General features: G+C 45.8%; 1 protein-coding gene across 2 annotated transcripts in view; it reads right to left on the reverse strand.

Moving 5' to 3' along the window:
* NCAPG (non-SMC condensin I complex subunit G) overlaps positions 1-17,138 on the reverse strand; it is an 859,779-nt gene that overhangs the window by 593,377 nt on the left and 249,264 nt on the right. For both annotated transcript variants that reach the window (XM_069631905.1, XM_069631906.1), the window contains exon 11: positions 10,129-10,218. In XM_069631905.1, the coding sequence (XP_069488006.1) occupies positions 10,129-10,218 (90 nt within the window). The remainder of the gene's footprint in view (positions 1-10,128; positions 10,219-17,138) is intronic.

The raw sequence follows: 17,138 nt of genomic DNA on the forward strand, positions 1-17,138 counted from the left end.
AACGATACCCATTGTGTGGCATTGCTGCTCACGGATCAGGCGTAGGGCGCGCAATCCGTGGGCAACAATGTCACTGGATCAATAGAGATCCATTTGTGACGCGGGGGGAGGGAGGGCTGCTTACTAGGTAAGCGGGCCCCTTCCCCCAGTTGCCCCAAAGCATGGGGCCACAGAGCTGGAGACCCCTGGGGGCAGATGATCACTGCCCCCAGGGGTGAAAATAAAAAAAAATAGAAGGAAGGCGGGAGGTGGGAGGGGGTTTGGGGCCCTGGAGCCCACTAGACCACCATGGATATAGGAAAACGTGGTGTCCTTGGAAAGGGGAGATTGTCCCCTTTCCAAGGACACCACGTATGTGACTCATTGCTGGTCACGGATCGGCGCAGAGCGCTCAAACCATGACCAGCAACCCACTGGACCACCAGGGATACGTTTGTGATGTGGGGGGGGGAGTGGGGCTGCTTACAGTAAGCAGCCCTCTCCCCCCTGAACCCCAAAGCATGGGGGCACATATGTGCACAACCCTGGGGGCAGATGGCTGATCATCTGCCCCCAGGGAAGGGGGCAAAAAAAAAAAAACACAATAACAAAATGGAATTTTGGGTGGGATTGGGGGGGCCACTAGCCACCAGGGATATATTTGACAGAAAAGGGGGATGGGGGCACCCCTTGTAGCCATCCCTGGGGGCAGATATCTGCTCCTAGGAAGGGGCATCTGCCCCCAGGGAGGGCTGAATGAGATGCCCCCCCTTGCATTTGGTGTGGGGGGTAGAGGATCACCCTCATTACATTACAAAAGTACCTGGTTTAGGGTGCACCTCAGCCTGCCCTAAAGTGTAGTGCACCATTTTCCATTTTTTTCTTTGTTTACAAAACTTGCCTTGGCGCAGAGGGACACATTGGTGTGCCAATCTGGCCACAGGGTGCCCAAACCTTACTGCCCCACCCACCGTGGGGCCTGTCCCATACATTTTTGTGTCCCTTCCCCTACCCAAATGGAAGGGTGGTGTACCTCACGCAGCCGGTTGTAGGAGGCCCAGGGGGGCCTGCATGAGGTGCTCCCGCCACCCATTTGGGGTGAGGTGGGGGGAGAGGGCCACCAAAAATTGTGGGACAGGCCCCCCAGTGGGTGGGGCAGCAAGGGTTGGGCACCCTGGGTCCAGACTGGCACACCAATGTGCCCCTCTTCTGCGCCAAGGCAAGTTTTGTAAACAAAGAAAAAAATGGAGGAACGCATTCAAGGGGGGGCTGTGGGGCACCCCAAAGGGACAGGGAATTTTCTAATGGGACGGGGTGGTGGCCCTGTCTCCCCCACCCGCAATGGAGTGGGTGCCATGTCATGCAGCCCTCCCTGGGACCAGATATCTGCTCCTAGGAACGGACACCTGAGACCAGGGAGGAGTACAGGACAGCTCCCCCCCCTTATCTGCCCCCGGGAGGGCTACATGAGATGCGCCACCCCTCCAATGGGGGTGAGGGTGGAGAGGTGCACCCCCCTTCACATTAGAAAATTCCCCAGCGGTGTAGGGAGCCCCTCAGCCCCCCGCTAAAGGACAGCCTGGCATTTGGAATCATTTTCTTTGTTTACTAAATTTGCCTTGGCGCAGAGGGGGCACATTGGTGTGCCAATCTGACCCTGGGGTGCCCAAACCTTACTGCCCCACCCACTGGAGGCCTGTCCCACCATTTTTCGGGGGCCCACTCCCACCCACCCCAAATGAAGGGGGGGGTGTACCTCACTCAGCCGTTTGTAGGAGGCCCAGGGAGGCCTGCATGAGGTGCCCCCGTCACCCATTTGGGGTGAGGGGGGAAGAGGGCCCCCAAAAACTGTGGGACAGGCCCCCCAGTGGGTTAGGCGGTAAGGTTTGGGCACCCCGGGCCCTGATTGGCACACCAATGTGCCCATCTGTGCCAAGGGGAGTGGGTTACCAAAGGAAAAAAGGTGGAACGCATTTTAGGGGGGCTGTGGGGCACCCCCAAAGGGACAGTGGATTTTCTAATGGGATGGGGCGTTGACCCCCCACCTGAAATGGAGTGGGTGTTATGTCATGCAGCCCTCCCTGGGACCAGATATCTGCTCCTAGGAAGGGACGCTTGAGGCCAGGGAGGAGTGCAGGACAGCCCCCCCCCTTATCTGCCCCCAGGGAGGGCTACATTTTGCTGGTGTGACCGTAGGTCACATGTTTTTTGTTTTGTTTACAGCTTTTTCTACCCGAGCAGCTGCAATGTTATGCAAGTACTTTTTATTTATTATTCTATGGTTAGGGCCCACCACGGTCAGTGGGGTGGGTGAGACTGGGGCTGGATTGTTGGTGGTGTGGGTGGGAATGGCCCGTCTGGGCAGATCACCTCGAACTGTCCTGGAGTTACGGCTGGGCTGCATTACAGCTTTTCCCTTCGGGGAGGTATTGGCACACTGCCGAGACTCCTTGGTGAGGAGAAGCTGTAACTCAGGGCAGCCAGGGCTCCAGCAAAGTCTGGGGTAATATCCCTGGCCTTGGGCACCCTTCTACCATGTGGGTCTTTGCCATGGTTTCTGGCTAATAAATTCTGGGCCGATTTGCGCAAATCATACCTCTGCGGATTCCCACGGGTGTCCTCCTTTCGGAAATGCAAGGGGTTCCCCGTTTTCCTTGGTGGCTTGGACACCCGAGGCCATATCTGTATGATGTGCCCGTCTACAGTGTGTGTGAAATTCAGGTGTGAAAACAGACTTGGGGTTACTTGTGTTTTAGACTTTCCCCTTGGCGCCCAGGTAGGTGCACCCACACGTGAGATACAGTTTTCATCGGGACACCTGTGGGAACGCGGGACGGTAGGCCATGTGTTGTTGGCGGCATGTTTCGATGGGTGAGCCGAGTCAAATGTGTGGAAAATGCATTTTTTTCCCCACATTTCGGACTTTGCTGGGGTGTCTGGGTAATAAATTCTGGGACGATTTGCTCAAATCATAACTCTGGATTCCCAAGGGTGTCCTCTTTTCGGCAATGCATGGGGTTCCCGGTTTTCCTTGGTGGCTTGGACACCCGAGGCCATATCTGTATGATGTGCCCGTCTACAGTGTGTGTGAAATTCAGGTGTGAAAACAGACTTGGGGTTACTTGTGTTTTAGACTTTCCCCTTGGCGCCCAGGTAGGTGCACCCCCACATGTGAGGTGCCGTTTTCATCGGGACACCTCTGGGAACGCAGGAAGGTTTAACATTTGTTGTGTTTGTGTGGTTTTCATAACATTTTGACCCATTTGCTGGTGCCCTTTGTCACACAAACCTTTCATTTCCCAAATGTGACCGACATTTAGTCGCTGCTTTAGGCACCATATACTTTTGTAACCTGCACAAGTCACCTTCCCTTGAAAAGGACTGCTGTGCTCTTTCAAAAAATGTATGCTTGCCGTTCCTCACATTGGTTTTCCCGATTTACACATGCTAAGTGCGTCTGTTCAGGCCGTGAGCATAAAACTCCTGTGTACCATGGCTCAGTGTTTGGCTTGTGGTATTGCTTGTTTTGTAAAACACTACAAAAATGTGTGTTTTCCTAACTGCAAGTGTCGGGGGAATGTAGCCGAACATTGCTTTTCTAAAAATTCATAGAAGCCATTGCCGTACCAAGCCAACCATGTCCAAAACACCTTTTTTTTCGGTCATTTTCCCGCTTTCCCCCCAATCTATGGCATTTTCCCCTACCTAGTTGTTGCCTGACCTACGCAAATCACCCCTTCCTAAACTTGGAATTTCGTCTACTTTTCAGAAATATATGCCTCTCTTTCTTCCAATTCGGCTTTCTTGCCCTTTTCTTCCATTCCGTCCATGCATGTCCAATTGGCAAAGATGGACAAAATCGCCTACCTCTCACAAAACAGTTGATAACCACATCAAAATATTTTCTTTTTCATTTCCAATCAACCTGTTCCTGAAAGCCAGGAAATTGGGGAATTCAGCACAGCAAACCATTTGTTCCTAGCTCTTACAAGGAAAAAAACACAGGCTTCTTTGTACATAATTTTATTGGCATTTCTTGAAAAAACCCAACATTTTCGCCCTTTTTGCTTATTTTCTCTCACCCCCCTACAGCAACCTAGGATTCCTGGGTGGCATTACGACCGCCTGCACGTGGGAAAAAAAAGCAGCCAAATTTGGCCGAGATATCTCATGTAACAAAAAAGTTACAAGGCATTGAATGGCCACATACTGAAATCACCAAAAAAGGCCCTGGCACTGGGGGGGGGGGGGGGAGATACCCATGGCACTTAAAGGGTTAATAGTGACTCTTGTGTAAATATAATAAAATATATATATTTGAATATACATTTAAGTGTGTTTCATTGATGTACTTTATATACTGGGTTCAGTGTACTTACCTACAGCTCACATCTTCCTCTTAAGATACGCGTGACTGCTGTACCACTATATCAAGGTCCTGAGTTAGTAAAGACTGATCCTAAGAATTAGGGGATCTACAAACCACTGGGATAGCTTACTAAAGTCTTACTATCAAGTAGGACTTTAGAAAAACTCCCCTAACAAAGTGGATGGTGTTGAGTATTGATGAGAGTGGAGCAGACTATACTCTAGGAAAACAGCTGGCAACAGAAATGTGGTCATGTGTTAAAATAAGCCAATGCTTATGGGGAGAATCCCATTCAAATCATAGGTGAAATGCATGCCAACCTTATGTTTCAGAATAGAAGTACCAGCACCAAGATTTTGGTGACTAATGTTGAGGGGAGATCTAATATCTTGGGGATGCCAGGTAGAACTAGGGATGACATTGGATCCCCATGCCAAGGAACATGTTTATGTTGGTGAGAAATGGGAGGTATTTATCCTGAGTAGTGCATTGCTGCCCATGTCACCTAGAAGTGTTCAGAGTCAGATGTTGGACAATTGCTGAGTTAGTGGGTTGAAATGGAGTTTGTGCTGTGGGAAAGGATATAAAGACATGGGTGCCAGAAGTATTTAAAGACAAGGTTGGATGTTTAAAAGGTTTTGTGCACAAAATCAAACTCAAGAAAGGGGTTATTCTGGTTGCAGCAAAGGTTATAAAAGTACCTTTAGCACAAAGAGGTAGAGGGTGAACTCAATCGCATGCTATGGGGTAATAGTACCCACTTCTGCCAAGGATTAGGTCCGCCCCATAGTTATTGTAAGGAAGGCAAATGGTACTGATGGGATTTGCATAGACTTGATGGAAGTAAACAAATAGGTAGTTTGAACGGTTTCCATTACCACAAATTGATAACTTATTACAGATTTATATGAAGCCACTTTTTTTCCCCCTACTTGACCTCAAATCTGCATGCTACCAAATCAGGTTGCACCTGGGGTCGTCCAAAGTTACAACAACAATCACACGGGTAAGGATGCCATTTGGTTTGATCTCATCTGCCAGTGTATTTAAAAAAAATGAAGGCACAGTGTACTTGGGGGAAATCGCTGGTGTAAATGTTTATATCAGGATGATATTTTGATTTTATTGAATTTTTTTATAAACACGCTTAATACCAGAGTTCGGTTTCTAAGCGTGGACCCGGGATTCGAACCTCAATGCTCTGCATGGTCTTGCTTTCAAGACCAGCATGTTGCCCCTGTGATATCCTCTGTTCAGGGGTTGATCAGTTTGGGGATGATCAGAGATTAGTCTAGTTTTGATTAATCTAGGAGAAGCTGGTCTTACTTTTACCTTAGAAAAGTGCAAATTTCGTAAAACAGAGGTGGATTATCTTGGGCATACTTTGTGTGCAGGAAGTGTCAAACCAAAGATCAGTACTGGCAAAGCCATAGTTGACACGTCTGTACCCAAAATCAAATATGGATATTGCATCTTTTCTTGGTCTCATTGAATATTATGCAAAGTTCATCAAGGGACTTCTGAGCAAAACCTTTTGCATGAGGAAACTCACCATGGAAGGGTGATAGGATTTTGTGGACTACTGAGTGCGATGTGGAATTGCGGAAGATAAAGGAGAAAATAATTCAAACTCCCATCCTTACAGGGTTGTGTAAATCTCAAGAATGTTGTGTATACTGTGACAAATCAGACGAGGTCGTCCCTTCTTCCCTGGGGGGGGAGACCTTTCTTATGGAGCCAGGGGGTGCGTCCATAGTACAATAATCCCTCTGGGGGTGGTGCACTGAGGGGGGATCACAGGGGGAAGAAAGTCCACTACGGGATTGGGGCGACTATTCCCAGGAGACGTGGTACACCCCCCTGCTTCAGTGCACCAATCCCTTCATTACCAATTCTTCCTTTCCCCCCTGTAGCCATAACCAATATGTTCTGCTATCAAATTAGTCGAAATAACATGCTTGACAAGACTAAAATACCAATCATGTACTTTACATCTACTTTGAAAAGCAGTACGGAGAAGATGACCGAGAGTCCGATCAGGTTTAAGGATCTGCATGATCAGCTTCTCACAAGATACCATTGGCCCAAACGAAAGCCACAAACCAGCGTAGGAGTTCAAAAAGAGCTCAGCTTGAATGTGAAGAAAGAACAATCCTCCAAGAAGGAACTGTGAGAGCCGTGCATCAGGCTAGCAGACAGGAGCTGAATCGGAATCGGTGAACAGAGAAAGGGGAGAATGCAGACCTGGTCTGGGTTGCAAGAACCCCTTGCGCCGATTCCATGACAAACCTCTGGGCACCACAGGCACCGGTGAAGCACCTGAAAGGAAGATCGCGCAGACAGTCAGATGTCGGCAGAGCCCATGCCGAGCCCGCTACTTACCCAAATGCTACTGGAGCCTCAACGAAAAACGCAGCTGCTCCGGAAACACAGAGGCTAACAGGTACGCAGGTTGCCCGAGAGGCGTTGGAGCTCCGGGGAAGCAAGGGGGGTGAAGACAGAGCCTGGAGCAAGTGTGTCTGGGACCCTGAAGGGACATTGCGAGACTGGGACCTGCACCCATATCAAAGTCAAAGTATAAGAGGGTCTAGGAGCCGGAAATAACCAAGACAGAGGAATTGTAGGTTTGTCAGAAGAATGAGTCAAGCAAAGTGTGAGTCTGGGACCCACACCCTTATGAGAAGTCAAGAATAAGAGGGTCTGGGACCAGAGTGAAAAAGTAGCAAACAAGGGAAATATGTAGGCCTGGCAGGAGAGTAGACCAAGCAGATACAATCCTATATTGCGGGTCTGGGACCCACACTCACGTTAAGGGCTAAGAGGTAAAGTAAAAAGGAACCATGTTAAAGAGTCAGTCCTTGAGAGGACAATGGCTTCGCAGGAGAGTAAACCAAGCCCGCACCCACATAAGAAGTTGAGAATAAGAGGGTCAAGGACCTTGAAAGTGAAAAGGACATGATCCTAACCTTTTGGTGGGATACAAGAACTGTGAATCTAAGAACTGTATATTTGTGAATTAGTGAGTGACATTTCACTAAAAGGATACAGAGTTCAGAAGCCTGTCTGCAACACCCAAGCATCGCTGGAGAGCTTGGGCCACTTTAACATATGTGCCACAGTCCACTCTCCCCACCCCCCACTGGAGGGTAGGTTCCTAGTGTTAGCCTTACCTAGTTGTGCACTATGGAATCTGTTGCAATTCCTCTCTCTGCCCTCAAGCTTTGAGGTCTTCTGTTGGAGGATCGGCGACCAGTCGGACAACCTCTGTAATGGCCGGTCGCAGCAAAAATTCTATTCTGGAATATCTTTTTAATAGTAGATTGGGCCTTCTCCAACGCAGAATATGTGCCGATAAATTTCCCCATCTCTTTTGGAGAATGCTTCTCTGAAAAGGAGACCTTGTGCTGCTTCGCCAGATTTGTAGGACAACGCACAATTCACATTTGCTGGTAGACATACTACTCTCTGCATCCAGTTAGCAAGTATGTCTGGGTCCACCGTCTCTCCAGTATCCCTGGCCCTTTCAGACAGGGTCCATGATCTTGGCTATCGGCCCAGTTCAATCAAGTAACTTCCAGGACCGGTCCATCCCTCTTCAGAGGTCTTTTCAGGACTTTGTTAAGAAGGTAATCATGCAGGAATTGAGTTCTGGCAACTCTGCTACCTTTCCAGCTAACTATGGTCGCTGGCACTCCAACTGCACGCGCACCTTTGTTTCTTTGTCTAGTGGCTACATTAATCTCTGCGCCATTTATAGGGCCACTCTAGGTCTGCCTGCCAGTCAGTAGAACTGGGATTCCTAATAGAATCAGGGCCAACTTATCGGACACCTCAGTATCTGCCACTTCAATGTGCTTCTCTTTACTGGCTTACTTCCTGCTCTGAAAGGGCACTGATTCCATCTCCATAACAGGCCTTTCGTCACTCGTCAAGGTGTCAATGTCTGGTGTCCCATCCGAAACCCCTGTATTATCGTTCCCTGTGAAGGGGCTAGGTGGCATGGCACCGCTGACTTTCAAGAAAAACCTCTTTGAGCTTCCTGAAAGCGTTAGCTACCTCTGCGACCTTCTGTGCCCCTTCGTCGTCTGGACCAGACTAAGTAGAAAAAGCCTTCCTCTACCGGGTCGGATTTCTCCCCTTTATTTCACCCTGTACTTGGGAGATCATTGCGGGGGTGTCCTCACTTTGACAACCAGGATAGGCTTCTTGCTGCTCCCCCATAGGGTTTCTGGAGTGTTTGACCTCTGTTGAAGGGGTCTGACCCCTTGGGCCACTGCCTCCATCAGCGAGTCCCCCACCACTTTATTGAAGCTGTGCGCCAGGTCGCTCCCGGGCTCTTCGCCATCTTGGCTGCCATCACTCCAGGCATAGTCCCCCATAGTGCCTTCTTACTACCAGCACTTGCCTCAGTGTAAGAAGTCTAGTGCTGTTGGTGCCATTGCCCGAGTCTACAGGCCACCACAACACGCCTGCTTTCACTGTAAAGGTCTCAGGCAAGATCCAAAAATATGCGCATTGACACTTCTCGAAGAGGAGCCGCTCCGGCCAGGATGCGAGGTGTTGGGTCCAGGGGCAAGAAAGGTCTAGGAGCGCAAGGACTAACAGGGACTTCTAGTTCCTTAAAAAAAAAAATATGTAAAAAAAGGAACGGAAAAGAAACATTTTTTTGGTTGTGTGTTTCAAAGTTCAAAAGATTTGAAACTACTGACGAGTAGAAATAAAGGAAATTTAATGCATAATTCTCGCCTCCGGTCTTGATATAGAATTTAGGGTGCTAGCCACCGTTATTAGCCATTTGCAGAAAATGCAAAGTGCACAAGTGAAATTAAACAAAAATGGTTAAAATATCACAGCTCCCACCAGCTTGTCTTAAGCACATTGTAAAAGTAACCAAAAAAAGACATTATAAAAAGAATAAAAAGTATTGCAACTGCACTTCATTCTAAGGTGATCTGTGCAATTGCAACAGTACAAGAATTCACAAAGAGACAGTCTCACAGCACTGATCACTTTAGGGACTGGTAAGTTTCCCCGTAAGAAGCAGCAAAACCGGCAAAAACCGGCAGAAGGATTTACTTGCCTACAAAAAGTCAAGATAGGGTTCAAAACGGAGATGGGTGGGCAAATACGAAAGTCATACAAGCAATGGCAGCTTGCAAATGGGAATGGCTTTAATGTTCACTTCAAAATCCTCAGATACTTAACCTTTGCTCAGCATCTCAAAAGGTTTGAGAAAAAGGAAATCGGGTGGGATAAGATAAGCGTGGTAAAAAGAAAATTGACAAAAAGGTAAAATTGTCCCATCAAGAAGGCTACAGAGAAAGAATACCTTTAAAGAAGTGCCAGCATTTAAGAACAGTTCTATGAGAAAAGAGAAAGATGAAGAAGTTGAACAGCCAGAAGATGTCATGAGGTCCAATTGGGAAGGATGTATATGAAGAATCAGTTTTCATAATATTCTTATGAGAAAATGTAAGGGACGTGGCTACAACTCTTGCTTGAAAGATCCAAATATGGCAAATGGCGGAGTCACAAGGAGAAGGGGGTTTCCCCATGGTTCAGATAAATGGCTACATTTCAGCTTTGACATATATTTGTCTAAGTACTTATTTTCATTACACAATTGACGTGACAGGCCACTATGCAATCAATATGATAGTTACTGGAGTCAATATTCCTAGTTCACTAACAAATGAGCCAATGTTTCCTAACAGCTTTCATAAGAAACCAGTTTTCCTTGTCCTGGTCTGTGAAGTTCTCATGAAAATAAGTAAACTTACCTTTAACTTTTGTTTCCTCGACTCTGTAGCATTTACGGGAACATCAACAGAAACAATGGGTTCACGAAGTTCAGAGATAATTTCTGCAACCTAATACAAGGGGACGGAGAGAAATAAGATGTAACATTATGCATCTCACAATCCAATATTATGATGCACTGAATACAGCAAAATTACAAGATGAAACCGATTTGTCAATGAGGTATATATTTTAACAGACACGTATCCAAAATACAGTGTCAAAAATACCGCTTTTTAGAAAGGCAGTTCCAATCGGAGCCATGTTCGAGGTACAGCAGATTTTAAACAAGTCATACATTTGACTGAAATAGCATTTGCTCACCGCTGCTAATGTTTCACCTGTTCTTCAGCTTAAGCCATAGCACCATCAAAAGCCCAAGCCCCAAACCAATCAATCATCCTGCTTTGAAGCTTCAAGGACATGCCAACAATTGGTTGTGGTTCGCTTAGAATCTAATATATAACAAACAATGACAAATAATCAGTGATGTTACATCAAGATTCAAAGTTGTGTTAAAGAGCACTGTTTCCTTTTCAGTGGAGACACTTGAAACAAAACATTCCCGTCATAAATGTGCCATCAAAGGTCCCTTTCCATTCAAAGAACATTTGTTTACCATTTGGCAGACAGCAGTGGTTGGTGAAAAATTGTCTATTGTGGTCTGGAGACCTTTTGCAGTCTATCTTCAGTGGCCATACTTTTAAAAGCATACAGACTGCAGTGCAGCGCACAGCACTGTGCGGATGGCAAAGTGGTTGGTAAAAAGTGGTCTATAGTGGTCCATCGTGTGACAGAGTTGACGGAGGAAAAAACACTCTGCGTCATTCTGCTATGGGTGAGTTGGTGAGAACGGCTTGAATCTGTACTGTGCCCCAGATTACCTATACAAGAAGAGAGGGACAATATCTTTCTCCAACGTAAAGTATCACTTTCAATATCTCTTTTCCCGATTTAAGACATTGCGCGTTTGTCGCGGCAAAACTCTCTGAACTGGCTTCGAAGCCCCTATTGCCATGAAGTGTAAGGAGCTAGTATTTCAGATTACCCGTTTCACAGAGAGAGCGAGTGGAGGATTGCCAGAGGCAGCACGGGCCAACGGCTCTGCAAACAACTGAGGAAACAAGTTGGGCCCAGCATTGTGTTTTGTTAGTGGCGTCTCAATTAACGGCCAAACAATCGTGCTTTTTTTTTCCCCGTTTGTGATGCACAATCGTGCTTTTAAATTCATCACCCGAAGTCTCCTGAACAACTACAGGAGTTGTTAGCTTTAATTATTTTTTATTTGAATGTGACAAGATCTCCACCACAATGCCCTGGGGTACTTTATTCTTCCCTCTTAACGCGCTAGTAAGTTTCTAAAAAAAGTGATGGTCGGTGACTGTGGGCCTTTGAGCCGACCGCTTTAAAGGACACTTAGTGCATTATTATTCACAAAGTGTTTGGGAAGTGTTCAGTTGTGTTCCAATGTGGCGAGGCAGTGAATTGTGTCATTTACTTCATATTGACTGACATTGTTTAATACAACGCCTAACGGAGAGCATCAACACCGACTGCTGTATGCGTTAAGCGGATCGCAGTCATGAGGAATAACGTGTTTATGGAACCTGAGTCAACCTCAATTATCTGGATTTCTGAGACATGCTCGGAAGGAATACAATGAGAGGCTGTTTTTTATTAATGACATTCAACGCAGGCAGAATTGGGAGTTATTCCTGCTTTAACGACTATGGTGTCCACTACTCGAAGCACAACCAGGGCTTGCCCTCAGCGTACCCTTCAATTAAGTCTTCCTTCTAGAGAGTCAAAGATCGGAAAATCTGGAAAATCTGGAAAATCTTGTAAATCAGGAAAAATTGGCAAGATTACCGATTAATATCAAAACTGCGATAGCACGGATGAGGAAATGGCCCATGTACATGATCCATGTACAGATCTTGTTGAGGAGCTCACAGTTTGTATCCCATGCATTGGGTCAAAAACAATTGAAACAGTGGTAAATGCAATGATGACAACTAAATCGCACCAATGTTTGGAATTAACATCTAAGATGACCAACACAAGCTAATTCCTTGATCCTTGACAATATTAGATGGTTATTCTTGAATCGCATGGTAAACAAATCATTAAGTCAACAGCCACATTAAATCATCTCCCCAATATTGTCAAGGATCAACGAATCTCAACATTGTCAACCTTGTACAAGGAAAATGCACTTGTGGATCATAATCTGATGAGAATTTACGATGTTTCAACTGGTGTGGACTCGACAATGGTATAAGAGAAAGAAATAATACGGTAGTTAAACGTGCACTTATGTATGAAGATCTGGCTAGAGAAAAGAAGTGCATCTTTAAACAGCTGTCCAAAGATAATCGAGAATACTTGTGATGGGATACATTGTGTGTCTGTCAAAGGGGCAGTATAAGGGGTATTAAAAAGGTAATCCCGGAAAAAGTTCACTAAAACATGGTCCTTCCTTTACAAATTGTGCAATCGTGGAGAAAGGTACTATTGTGACAGAACCTGAAAGGCAGTTACAAGGGAAAAGATCCTTATTACAACTTAAGAGATGGTAAACTAATGAAACCCATAAAAGACAAGGTAATTAATTTGGAGCCACTTTTTGATTAACAAGAATTGTCTCTCGACAGAAATGGGGCCTGCCAGGTGTAATGCCTCAATTCAAACTGATTTTGAAAGTAACGGGGGAAAGTCACTGGCTGTATTGGAGCCTATCCAGTTGAAGAAAAAAAGCTAAGGCACTAAGAATTGAGGGCTTATTTTGTGACGGTAGCGACTTCTTTATAAATCGCTCACCATTTATGGAGCTGCTTCATATTATCATTCCATTACGATTTGTGCGTTGTAGTGACATCTGCATCATTGACATGTGTGAAAATGTCAAGAATGCAACCTCAATTGGACATTTTTATGCTGATAATACCCTTCAATATGTTATGGATTATGCCATGTCGCTAAATAGATTGGGTTATGAGTGTGTAATTATTGAGGTTGATCGCCTTTGTGGTAAGCAAATATGATGGTAAAAGTGAAACTAGTCGATATCTTAAAATTGGAGAAGTCAATAATAAAGGGCAAATTGATGGGGAAGAGGATTGGGGGTGCAATCTAAGATATTAGACCCCGCTCAAGGGAGGGTGAAAAAATTGAAGTCTTATTGGGATTGGTTGGGTCAAATGTGTTAGGCAGAAACCTGTGCAGTTCCCTCTGGGACCACTGCAAAACATTTAAGAGTGCAGGTGTTTGGCAGTAAACCCACTTGGTAGCAGTCTGTACCACACAGATTCACTTGGTAGCTGTGGCGAGCAGTCAGACTTCCGCCAAGAAGAGTTAGGCAGTATACAGAGTATTCACAATAGGTCAAAAGAACACAGTAGAACAAAAAACACTGACCAGAGCTTGGTGTAAAAGAGATATAATTATTTATTTAAAACCACATCTAATAAAACACACTGGCACTAATATCAAGCAGTTCAAAAACACGGTCACTAAAAGATATACACTCCCTTAAAAGAATATTAGACTAGTCTTAAGTAAAGCCCCACTTATTTTCACAGATGGCACTCTACTAATTTGGTTTAGAAGGGAGAGAAAGGCAGAGCATAAATTGAAACCGATCCCAACACTTTCAAAAGAACACAGCAAGAGAAGGCAGAATCAACCCGTGCAGTTAGAGTTCAGGAAGCCGGTTCAACTTTCAGAGGATCAGAACGAAATATGTCCAAGGTCACACGGTTGAAAAGTGCACAAAAGTCTCGAAAAGGTTCAGAAAGAAGGACCAGTTAGAGGGTCAAGGCGGCCAGCCCAGTCCAGAAGATTAAGGGATTATTATTACCTTGTAGCAATCTTTAGAAAGGGAGGCCTGGCGGACACGGTACCTTAAAGTGGTGAGAATACTCCAGCGGGGGCAGTTGTTCCTGGCAGCGGGTGCAAGTCGGTGCTTCGTCCGGGGGAAGAGAGGATCTCGTCGGGGAGGAAAGCAGGAGTTCGTTGCATTGCCAGGGAAGAAACCAGCCGCGGAGTTCTCAGTTAAAAGGAGCGGTCCTTTTGTTCGCGGTCCAGTGGTAAGTGGCTATCCGGTTGCCGGGGGGCTTGGCACGGGCAATTCGACCACCAGACGTCCTGGGATGCGAGAAAAAGAAGGTAAACTGGTTGTGCCCACCAGTCAGGGTAAGAAGACTCTCCAGCCGGGAGATCTTCTCTGTTGTCGGGAAGTGGTGAGTCGGTTCCGCAGGGCTCCACCGGTGGTGTCGTCGTAGCAGGTCGGCTCAGCTTCTCCCTCGTCGGATTCTTAGGCCCTGTGGCGACTTCTAAAGTTCCAGTCCCAAAAGCCCTGCTTTTATGCAGCACAACCCCATTCACTCAGCCTAGCTGTCAATCAAACATGCTAAGTGGTGAGCCGGCCGGCTCACCACTTAGGCAATCACACAAGAGTGCGACTTGAGTTACCAAGGTAACTCAGTCCAGGGTACCTAAACCCCCTCCCACACCCCCTGTGGTACCCAGACAGAGTGGCACCACTTTTGGAGGCTTCTGTGGAGAAGCCCGCCAAAAAGTGGAACAAAGGGCACGACTTGGGTTGGAGTCACAGAAGAGAACACAAACGTCATTTTAGAATTGAGTTCTGGCAAAAAATACCAACCGGTGAATCAATATTAAATAAACCAGCGGTATGTTCGAGGCTATGAGAATTAAATAATTAAAGTTGGTAGCCTTGAACAATGGGAAAATCCCATAGATATATATTCGCGGTCGAATATAAAAATCGTCGAATATCCACTGCCACCAGCCAAAACTCGATCAGGGGGGACGGAGACGTGCCCCCTCGAATAACAGACCCCGGGGCAATCGAATTGCCCCGACCAGTACGTCCACAATAAGATGGTTTGTACTGGTTTCTGTTAATAATTTGGGACTAGTAAAGCCAATGGTGACTTTACATGCCCTGGGAGACATTACTCAATCCCAGGGTATGGAGTCTGGTGGGGTGTCACTATGACACCTCTGTGTCACTGCACGGAGGGTGCTGTGTAACACACATAGTAAAAACACACGAGGCCCTATGGAGTAAAAGACCCCATAGCCCATAAAACACAGTCAAAGGAACCCCTCAAATCATGCCCAAGAGTGTGAGGAAGAGAGACTCACTCTTGGCAGGAGGAAAAAAAAACTCCAGGAATCCAGCAAAGCTGCTGGGGGACTCACTAGGTTAGGAAATTCAGCCTAAAGAGAGAATTCTCCCTAACAAAATGGTTGAACAATGGGGGGAAGCACTATTTCTAATATACATTTTGACTCCTCTTGCTATTTCTTGAGTTGGAATACCTGTGGGAATAGGAATTTATTCGAACAGGATGGTCTTTTGGAGTAGATTGATAACTTTGCAATTGTGGTCTTACAAGAAACCTGGATGATTGTAGTACTGGCTATAGATGGGTGGAATACCAGCTCCTCTCTCGCAGGGGTTTGAGGTTGCCATAAGGGTGGCCTATTAGGAGTAAAATCTACTCTGCGGTTGTTGAAACTCCCGTCCATGTCTCAAAACATCTTGATTGGTAAACTCACAATTCCAACGACATTGATTCATATTTGTAGGAAAGAGATCATCAATATATACAACCCTCGTTATAACCACGGTCATAAAGTCATAATGAAGGAGATGCAGGTAATTATTGATAATTTAACTGGAATTAACCCTGTTTTGGATTGTGGAGATTTTAAATCCAGGATCCCTAATAAGAATTTGGATGATCGGGGTTCAGAGTTTTGTCCACACTGATAAGGGACCAGATGTTGGAGCAAGCCTGCAAGCGAAGTGTGGAATGGGCAAATGTGCTCTCTCTAAATGAATTTAGTATGGTTAATGGTGCCTATCCAGCTGACAACCCTCCCAGGTCTAAGCAGGTCGGAAAAACTCCAGAAGCATAGTGTATTATATCTTTACTGTGAACTGGGAGGGGCTGATAGCGGATATGTGTGTCGCCCCATGCGAAGACAGTGATCACTATCCCTTAATGTCTTAATGCCATGAGCAACTGTAAAAATAATGTACGATCTGGGAGTGTGAATTCCGATCTCAATCGAGTTTTCTGGAGCGATAGCAGGTTGGGGTATGCCCCCACTAAGGCTGCTGCAGTTCTGGGCCATCGTAGGACAGTAACTAACTGTTTTTTTAATAAAAGTAATATCACAGCTGTTCAAGGGATCACTAATTATGAATACTGCATCGAGAGCATTAGAGATAATACTCATTAGGACTGATGTAACTCTCGTAATGGATGTGGGACAAAAAGAATACTTCAAAAGGGGTTTGATAAACAGATCAAACAAAAAAAAAGTAATTGTGTGTAAAGAATTACGTCATATCGCATATGGCGCTAAACTATAATGAACATGCCTACCGGGGGAAACTCAAAATCTGAGCATCACAAATGGCTTAAGAAGCACACATTTGAAATTGGCTGTAATCGATGGAAGGCCCTGGTTGACGCATCCCTAACTAATAAATCTTCTCAGTTCTGGAGGATCATTAATGGTAAAGATTCTTCTGTTCGAGATGTTAACGGAGTTCCAGAATAGGCATGGGTGACTCATTTGGAACAATCATTTGGGTGGCTGGGGGGGGAAGTGGTGACGGTTAGGACTGCAATGATAACTACGGAGTGGCTATACTTAAAAAAGAAAAGGCCAATGATGTACTTAGGCTAATTTCATCTAGTAAATCCTCTAGGGCGCCTGGCCCTGATGGATTATGCAGTACTCTGCTTAAATTGGATGCAGAACTATGGTGATCAACATTTATTTATTTGTTGAATTTATAAAGCGCACAAAACGGCCCTGGGGCATCATGGCGCTGTTACAGCGATGCGCACTTCATTACAAAGCAAAAAGACAAGGGCACCTGTCTCTGGTTCTTGGTTACATTGAACCTTTTTGCATACAGGTGAGCAGTACAGAAAAAAAAAAG

This window comes from Ambystoma mexicanum, chromosome 6q (genome assembly GCF_040938575.1).
Source record: "Ambystoma mexicanum isolate Mex_15411 chromosome 6q, UKY_AmexF1_1, whole genome shotgun sequence".
NCBI lineage: Eukaryota > Metazoa > Chordata > Amphibia > Caudata > Ambystomatidae > Ambystoma > Ambystoma mexicanum.